This window comes from Pipistrellus hanaki (assembly GCF_964339955.1).
Source record: "Pipistrellus hanaki genome assembly, chromosome: 10".
NCBI lineage: Eukaryota > Metazoa > Chordata > Mammalia > Chiroptera > Vespertilionidae > Pipistrellus > Pipistrellus hanaki.
In genome coordinates this window covers 72,844,292-72,853,277 of record NC_140512.1, presented here as the reverse complement: position 1 = coordinate 72,853,277, position 8,986 = coordinate 72,844,292, and the positions used below count along the sequence as shown (strand labels likewise).

General features: G+C 62.3%; 1 protein-coding gene across 1 annotated transcript in view; it reads left to right on the top strand.

Annotated features, from left to right (window-relative positions):
* The window catches only part of PTPRN2 (protein tyrosine phosphatase receptor type N2), a 332,127-nt gene that overhangs the window by 109,214 nt on the left and 213,927 nt on the right, over positions 1-8,986 (top strand). Inside the window, exon 5 of the mRNA XM_084896450.1 lies at positions 2,879-3,234. Coding sequence (XP_084752576.1) covers positions 2,879-3,234 — 356 coding nt within the window. The remainder of the gene's footprint in view (positions 1-2,878; positions 3,235-8,986) is intronic.

Below are 8,986 nucleotides of genomic sequence, written 5' to 3'. Positions count from 1 at the left end.
GGGGGGAGGTGGTGTGTGGGGGGAGGTGGTGTGGGGGGAGGTGGTGTGTGGGGGGGAGGTGGTGTGTGTGGGGGGAGGTGGTGTGTGGGGGGGAGGTGGTGTGTGGGGGGGAGGTGGTGTGTGGGGGGAGGTGGTGTGTGTGGGGGGAGGTGGTGTGTGTGGGGGGAGGTGGTGTGTGGGGGGAGGTGGTGTGTGTGGGGAGGTGGTGTGTGGGGGGAGGTGGTGTGTGGGGGAGGTGGTGTGTGGGGGAGGTGGTGTGTGGGGAGGGAGGTGGTGTGTGTGGGGGGAGGTGGTGTGTGGGGGGAGGTGGTGTGTGGGGGGAGGTGGTGTGTGGGGGGAGGTGGTGTGTGGGGGAGGTGGTGTGTGTGGGGGGAGGTGGTGCGGGGTTGGGGGGCAGGGAGAAGCAGCCGTTCCCCTCGTGGCATCCCCTCAGAGCAATCCCAGGCTGCGTGCTGCAGTGCCCCGTGCAGAAGGCCACGGCCTAATACCCACCACACCTGAAGGTCACATTTCTCAAATTCATCGGTCCTGTGGCCTAGAACTCAGCCCTTCCCGCCGCAGGCCTCGGGGACTCCGAGCTGTCCGGGGACTGACCTTCGCCCTGGGAGAGCTCCGTGTCTCCGCTGCAGCGGGCACGGCCGCCTTGCAGAGCGGGACCAGCGTGAGGCTCGGAAGCGGGCATCCTTTTGTCCTAATGATGGCGCTGTCAGCGAGAGGGACACCTCCAGTCCTCACCCCTGAGTGGGCGGGCACCCAGAGCCTCAGCACCATTAAGCACTGACAACCCTGTCACTGTGTTGAAAGGGAGAGAGAAGTGGGTGGAGAGGGAGAAAGTCAGAGAGAGACAGAGATAGGGCAGAGACAGAGACACACAGGGAGAGAGGAGAGAGGGACAGAGAGAGAAAGAGAGGGACAGAGAAAGAGAGAGAGAGAGAGAGAGAGAGAGAGAGAGAGAGAGAGAGAAAGAGAGAGAGAGAGAGAGAGAGAGAGAGAGAGAGAGAGAGAGAGAGAGAGAGAGAGAGAGAGAGAGGTGCCAGAGTGGCCCCATGGCCCAGAACAGGACGCTGGTGAAGTACCTGGCGCTCAGTAATGAGCCGGTGGCAGGGCCTTCCAGTTCTCCACAGCTCCCGCGCTCACTACTGCCCGGGCCATGCTGGGGCCAGCTCGTTAGGACGCCTGTGGACAGCCCACTGCGTGCTCTGTCATGCCAGCCACAGGCACCACTTGATCAGAGTGCTTGTCAGCACTGCCTCCAGGCTATGAGGCACATTGGAGGGAAGGTTTGCTGTGTGGTCAAAAGATGGCCCAGTCTGGGCTCCTAATTTGTTTGGACTTGACACCAGAGAGTCTGATGAGCGTGAGGGACCAGTGCACAAACGTCTCAGCCACTCCTGTTTGCTGGCACTGGCTGCTGGCCTCCAGGCTTCCTGGCACTTTCTGTCCATAATTGTGCAACCTGGGCCGGGCGGTGACTTGCAGGAGAGGAGGAGGCCTGGCCTTCAGGAGGGAGGCCCGGCCCAGGGGAATCCGGGAGCAGGGGGTCCACCTCACTGAGTGTCCTGCTGGTTGGGAGGTGGGGGTGCAGTGCAGGTTGTAGTCTAGAGAGCCACCCTGATGCCCCAGCTGGATTAACCACTTCCTTCCCAGGGACCTCTTCAGTAATACCCTTCCAGTTAGACCACTAATGTCTGTGACTTAACTGGCATGTCAGTCTGCAAGCTGTTTAAAGACAGGTCCATGTTTGAGTGTTCTTTCCTCATCGAACATAGTCCAGAACTTGTCACACAGCAACAGTAGTGTTCGTGATGCTGCTGATGGTGGTGGTGATGATGGCGGTGGTGATGGTGGTGATGGTGGTGATGGTGGTGATGATTATGGTGGTGATGATTATGGTGGTGATGATGGTGGTGATGGTGGTGGTGGTGATGGTGGTGATGATGATGATGGTGGTGATGATGTTGATGGTGGGTCGTGATGGTGATGATGATGGTGGTGGTGATGGTGATGGTGGTGATGGTGATGGTGATGATGGTGGTGGTGTTCAGGCTGCGAGAAATTGCGGCCGACACGCAGCTGGACACACCCCGAAAACAACGCTGCGTGAGAGAAGCCTGACCCACAGGCCCCCGTGCTGGGTCCCGGCCATGGTGGGCCCGTCCGTGGTGGGTTGGTGGGTCCGGCTGTGGTGGGTCCCGGCCGTGGTGGGTTCCGGCCGTGGTGGGTTCCGTCCGCGGTGGGTCCGTCCGTGGTGGGTCCGTCCGTGGTGGGTCCGTCCGTGGTGGGTCCAGGCTACGGTGGGTCCCGGCTGCGGTGGGTCCGGCTGCGGTGGGTTGGTGGGTCCAGCCCGTAGTGGGTCCCGAATGCAGCGGTCCATCCGTGGTGGGTCTGGCTGTGGTGGGTCCCGTCCGCGCAGTGCCTGGAGCCGTGGAGCCTCGGGGAGGGAAGGAGAGGAAGGAGAAGGCGACCCCTGATATTATCTGGGGGTCAGGATATCGAGTGACTTATAGGAGAGACTATACTCACAGCCAGAGTGCTCATGACAACCACCAATAAACTTCTGCAAATTCTATCAAAAAAAAAAAAAGAAGGCGATGGCCAGGGCTGGGCGCGGGAGGAGCCGGGGTGCAGGTTTTCGTTCGGGGGGCTAAGATGTTCTCCGACCGGGTCACGGTGGAATGGTGTGTGGCATGTGCCCAGCTCTGGCTCCACTCAGAGCAGCTGGGCTGGGTGCATTCCTGGTGTGTGAATCACACCAATAAAAAGCTGTCACCCCTGGCCAGCGTCAGGACCCACGTGGAGAGTTTGGTCATGATGACGTGCTCTAGGCGCCTGGGGCCGGTGCTGGGTACCCTGGAGAGCCCCGCCCAGCCTGAGACTAACCGCTGCTGCTTCCTCCCCTGCAGGGTGAGGGCCCTCCGGCCGACAGCGTGCTGACCTACGTGCCCCAGACGTCCGCTCTGACCTTCGCCCCTGCCCCCCGGACCGGGCGCCCCCCGGGCCGCCCTCTGCAGGCCCTCAGCCAGCTCCCGCCGGGCGAGCTCAGCCCCGAGGGGGGCGGCGGGGTGCAGCAGCGGGCTCTGCTCAGGCAGCTGATCGCCTACTTGGCCATGGCCCCTCCCTGGCCCCCCGAGGCGGGCCCCCTCGCGCCTGACGCCCTGCGCGTGCCGTGGAGGGAACACGGAAAATGGCTTTCGCCTCCAGAAGACGCCACCGCGCCCCTGGGCACCGGCGATGGTGAGTCAGCTCCCCCTCTGGGGCGCTCGCTGTCAGCACCGCTCCCAGCACCTCTCCCGGCGGGTGGGCGGGCGCCAGGCACTGTGAGGAGGGCCTTGGGGTGCGCGGCCCGTGTGCCTGGCGGCGGGAGGTGGCCAGGCCCGCGCCGGCCGGCGCACCCAGCGGCTGGCCCGGAGGGGAGGGAGCTGCTGTCCCTGCCACCCCCGCTCTGCGTGTCAGGTCTCATGACGTCACTGAAGGGAGGAGGCGGGTCCCAGGCCCACCCGCCGCGGTGTGGGCTGCACAGGCTGCCGGAAGGCCGCTCTGCGTTCGCCCTGTCACATGCCCATCACCAGCGTGGTCACTGCGCCAGGCCACATGTTTGTGCGTATCTGTCCCCAAGGCCCCAGGGTGAGAGTGCCGCTCACAGTGCGATGTGGCACCGCGGCCTTCCCTGCGGCCTGGCTGGCGATGGCCTGCGGGTCACGTCCTGTGTGACCGCCCGCGGGGCCGTGCCTGCTCCCCCGTGAGACAGGCCTTCCCCTCTGGGGCTCCAAGCCAGAGGCCAGGGGCAGGGGCGGTGAGGATGCCGCGGGGTCGGTGGTCTGCGCCCACCTGTCAGGGCGCCCCTCGCCCACGTGCTGCTGTGGCACCTTTTCAGTCTGCACAGCCTTTGGATAGTTATAGCCGCATTTGTGGGTCACGCAGATTATCGCCTGGCAGTTAGCTGCTCCGTTTGGTCAGACATGTAACCAGCTCACCAGTGCTCGTCAGCGCCGGGCCACGGTCTACAGGAGAGACGCGGGCGGCGGGAGAGGCGGGCGCCGTGTGTGCTGTGCCCTGGCTGGACGCCGCACAGACACTCCTCCGTGCGCCGGCATTTCCACGGGGCCGGCCGGGAGCCCGTTCCCACCAGCATTTCCCCTTTGGGACCCGAGTTCTCTGCTGGCTGCTGCCTTCTCTGCGCCCGGCCGTCCTCTGCCTGTTGCTTCCTCCCCCCTCCCCCCTCCCCCCTTAAACTCAGAGTATTTATTCGCCTTTCCAGCTCAGCACCTGCCATGAACACCTCCTGTTAGCCTCTGTCTGACTCTCTGTCCCTTACCCCGGCTTCTGTACATGCAATGACGCTGGCATCCTGTCTTTAGCGCCCCCCCCCCCCCCGCCCTCTCCCACAACCTGAAAAGCTCGCAGTGGCGGCCTCGGTCCTCCCGCCTCTGCTAGAGGTGCCGCCCAGAACCCTCCCCATGCTCACCACCCCCCGCTGCACGGCTCTCCGGAGAAGCCTCCAGTCCTGCCCTCTGAGTTGCGCTGGTTGCCAAGTTGGTTATAGTTTCACATGAAGCATCTTCCCAGCTGCCCCTGTGCTTTGAGGAGTCACACAGATGTCCACGTGTCACAGTGGGCGACGCGCCCGCCCGCCCAGCCCCGGCCTCCCCCCTGCCTCCCCCTGCCTCCCCCTGCCTCCCGGCCTCCCCTCTGCCTCCCCCCTGCCTCCCCTCTGCCTCCCCCCTGCCTCCCGGCCTCCCCTCTGCCTCCCCCCTGCCTCCCCCTGCCTCCCGGCCTCCTCTCTGCCTCCTCTCTGCCCCCCCTGCCTCCCCCCAGCCTCCCCCTCTGCCTCCCCCCTGCCCCCTGGCTCTCCTCTGCCTCCCCCGCCTCCCCCCTGCCCCCCTTGCCCCCCTGCCTCCCCCTGTCTCCCCCTGCCTCCCCCCTGCCTCCCCCCTGTCTCCCCCTGCCTCCCCCGGCCTCCCCCCTGCCTCCCCTCTGCCTCCCCCCTGCCCCCCGGCCTCCCCTCTGCCTCCCCCCTGCCCCCCTGTCTCCCCCCTGCCTCCCCCTGCCTCCCCTCTGCCTCCCCCCAGCCTCCCCTCTGCCTCCCCCCTGCTCCCCTGTCTCCCCCCTGCCTCCCCTCTGCCCCCCTGCCTCCCCCTGCCTCCCCCTCTGCCTCTCCCCTGCCCCCTGGCCTCCCCCCTGCTCCCCTGTCTCCCCCCTGCCTCCCCTCTGCCCCCCCTGCCTCCCCCTGCCTCCCCCTCTGCCTCTCCCCTGCCCCCCGGCCTCCCCTCTGCCTCCCCTCTGGCCCCCCTGCCTCCCCCTGCCTCCCCCTCTGCCTCTCCCCTGCCCCCCGGCCTCCCCTCTGCCTCCCCTCTGCCCCCCCTGCCTCCCCCTGCCTCCCCCTCTGCCTCTCCCCTGCCCCCCGGCCTCCCCTCTGCCTCCCCTCTGCCCCCCTGCCTCCCCCTGCTTCCCCCTCTGCCCCCCTGCCTCCCCCTGCCCCCCTCTGCCTCCCCTCCCGTCCCCAAGTGGCTTTACTTGTGGCTGCAGCACTGCCCTGCCCAGCAGTGCGGACTGGCCGCCGCTGGCCAGCCGTCCCTCCGAGGACATCGCGGCCATTTGCACAGCTTTGAAGAGCGCAGCCCCGATTTCTCTGCTGTCATAACTTCCTTTATAGCTGTTCTTTTGAGCCAAGATACAAAGAGGGTCCACTGAGTTGGTGGCTACATCTTTTATTTTTATTGTTTTAAATCGTTATTGTTAATTTGGGAGAGGGAGAGGGAGAGAGAGAGGGAGAGGGTTAGGAAGGGAGAGGGGAGTGCGAGGGAGAGGGAGAGGGAGAAGGGGAGGGAGAGAGACGGAGGGAGAGTGTCTGGGTGTCGTCCCCCTTACTGACCCATCATTGGGTGGCTTGTATAGCGTGTGCCCTGAGCAGGGATCGAACCCTCACCCTTGGTGTATGGCTGATGCGCTAACCACTGAGCAATCGGCCGGGGTGCCCCCTCTTGATCTGCAGGTTTCTCCTGCCCCTCCTCTCTCTCCTGCAGTTTCTATGTCATTGGTTGGCTGTAGAGACTGGCTCGCTCGCGCCCTTTCTCGCAGAGCTCTCCCCTCTGATTGCACCGCTGCCTGCCAAGGACAGCACAGCCCCTATCCCTTGGCCGGCCGGCGGACCCAGCCCTTCGTGTTCAGCAGGAGGCGGTGCCAGCTGCGCCCATTTCCCCCGCCAGCAGACGGCACTCCACCGAGCAGCCTCCTCCTCGGCCGCCGGGTGCCTGATCCCCGGCTGCCCCCGCTGCACTGACCTGCCTCCCAGGACGTCCCGCAGGGATGGCCGTCCGCCTGGGAGCGGCTGCGTGCCTCTCCCAGCACTGGCATCCCGGGCCCGGCAGGTGCCAGGCTCTCCCACCCAGAACCCAGAAGGCGCGTCTGCTTTTCATGCCAACCTCAAACGATGGGGTCTTCCCAGCCTCGCTTTCCCCGAGGAGGCGCCGCTGAGGGTGGGATGGTGGCTGGCCCAGCGTGGGATCCCGTGAGGTCCTGTGGGGGTTCTTAAGAGCCAGCTGCCCAAAAGGCAGATGCGAACACAATATACTTGTAACTCTGGCTAATTGGTCCGTTACTGTTTTCAGTGCCCATTTAGCTTCAAATTCCAGCTTTCTCTGGCTGCACTGTGCGCAGTGCTGTGCTGAGCCTGTAGGGGGCGCAGAGGCACCAATGAGCTCACCGAGGTCCGGGAGTTGGTGCTGACTCCCTCTCTCGTCCTGGGTGTGAGCCAGGGAGGGATAGATGGTGGCCTTCGGTGTTTAATGGAAACAGACACGGAAAGACCAACCGCTCCTGAGTTTGGGTCCAGGCCTTACAGCCCCCTCCCCTTCCCGCCCGCCCCTCCCCCGGGGCAGCATTCCTATGAAGGCACGGGCACACAGCCTCTCCAGGAAACTATGTCCCTCACGTCACCTGAGGGGGCCCGGAAGCCAGAGGGGCGGGTGGTGTGACCTGCCTCTCTGCGCGGTGAGGCCCCAGAGGGCTCCTGGGAGCAGGGGGGCGGAGCCTGTGGAAACGGCCACGTGGCCATGACCCTGGCCTCCCGCAGACCCAGGTGGAGCTCAGGGAAACCCCGCCCACTGCTTCCCGTGTGACGACGCCAGGTCTGGCTCACTGGGTGTGCCAGTGTCCCCGGGGGAAGAGACACCTGACCCTTCAGGGCCTCGGGCAGGGTGGGAACGTCTGCCTCGGCCCAATGAGGCCCAAGAGATCATGGTCTGGCCCGCCACGCATTGGGTGAGTTAATTAAGTGTTTGACCGAAGGGAGCAGGCTCGTTTCTGATAACAATTCTGTAGCTGAGAACGATGCTGTAAATATCCAGTGGCTGGGCAGGAAGAGGTTCCCACCCGGCTTTAAAGCAACGAAAAACTCAAAGACGTGGAGAGGCAGGCAGGGGAGGGACAAAGGTCACAGTGAGTGCAGCGTGGCCGTGCTGCACACAGACATTGTGGGGTCCAGCTCCCCAGCTTCAGACCTGGCGTCCCGGGTCACCCCCCGGGAGTGCTCCCTGCTAACGGTTAGTCTGTCATTTTGTGACCCAGGCACTATGGGAAATAGGATTTATAAACGATTATTTGTTCCTGATTACCAGTCATATATGTAATAGATGGCTGCCACGCGGAACCTGAACACTACATACAATTGCCAAGACCAGCGCCACCGTGCGGCTGTCCATCCCTTGGGCTCTCTGTGTGGCTGGCCTTGCGTGAAGCAGGGCCGCTGGGGCAGTGGCAGCTCTGCACCCTCCCTCTCCGGCCCCGTCAGTGCCTCACGCGCCATCCTCCTGACTAGGGGGCAGCATGCAGGCCCAGCCCGTGACCCCGGCCACTCAAAGTGCCATGTCCACTTTTGTATTAAAATTTTTAAATGTTGTGGTAAAATACACTTGGTTTGATCATAAATTGAGTTCCTAGCGGCAGATGTATATAAACTATGCACATGGGCCATCTACCTTCTAGAACTTTCCTACTCACAGAAAGACTAGCAGCTGGCACTGTGCCGAACCTGTTTCTCTAAGTCCAATCCCAGAGCTCTCCTGGTTCAGCCCATTCCCTTACTGGAGACAGGTTTCAATCCCATGCACAGTAGCCCACCTGGACAGCTTTATATTCCAGTTTGGCATTTGCCACCAGCACCTGCCCAGCTACCCCCGGCATTGTTGGTGACCATGCTGAGCATGTACTCACATTAATGTGAATTTCAAGGAAACATTCTTCAGAAAGCAGTTGAGTGCCAAGCCTGCCACCAACCGAGTTACATAATCAGCGCCAACACTCACCGGGCAGTGTCTGTGTCATGAGGGAGAGGGGGCTGGTGCGGGTTCTGTGAGGACGCAGTTGGCAGCGCCTGGGCTCAGCGCTCACTTAGCCAGTGAGCAGCACATCACTGAGCTGTCAGGCCACGGAGAACACATCTTACTGTGCCCGGGTTGTTCCCAGTGAAACAGACAGGAAGCCGACACATGATTAGGTGTGGCTCCCAGGTGGAGGCCCAATGAGGACAGAATAAAATAATGAACTCATCTGAATATATCTGAGTCAGCAAACACCTGAGAATTGGTCTCCAGAAATTAAATGAACTATATGCTCTATAAAAGGAACACAGTGAATTCCTCACGATGATGATGATGGTGAGGATGGTGATAGAGGTAGTGATGATGAAGATGATAATGACGATGATGGTGGTGATGACTGTGTTGATGATGGTGATGGTGGTAATGATGATAGTAATGATGGTGGTGAAGATCGTGATAGAGGTAGTGGTGATAAGATGATAATGATGATTGTAGTGATAATTGTGTTGATAATGGTGATGATGGTGATGGTAGTGATGATGATGGTGATGATGGTGGTGATGGTAGTGATGATGATGATGGTGATGATGATGGTGATGATGGTTGTGGTGATAGTGATGATGGTGGTGATGGGGGTGATGATGGTGATGATGGTTGTGGTGATAGTG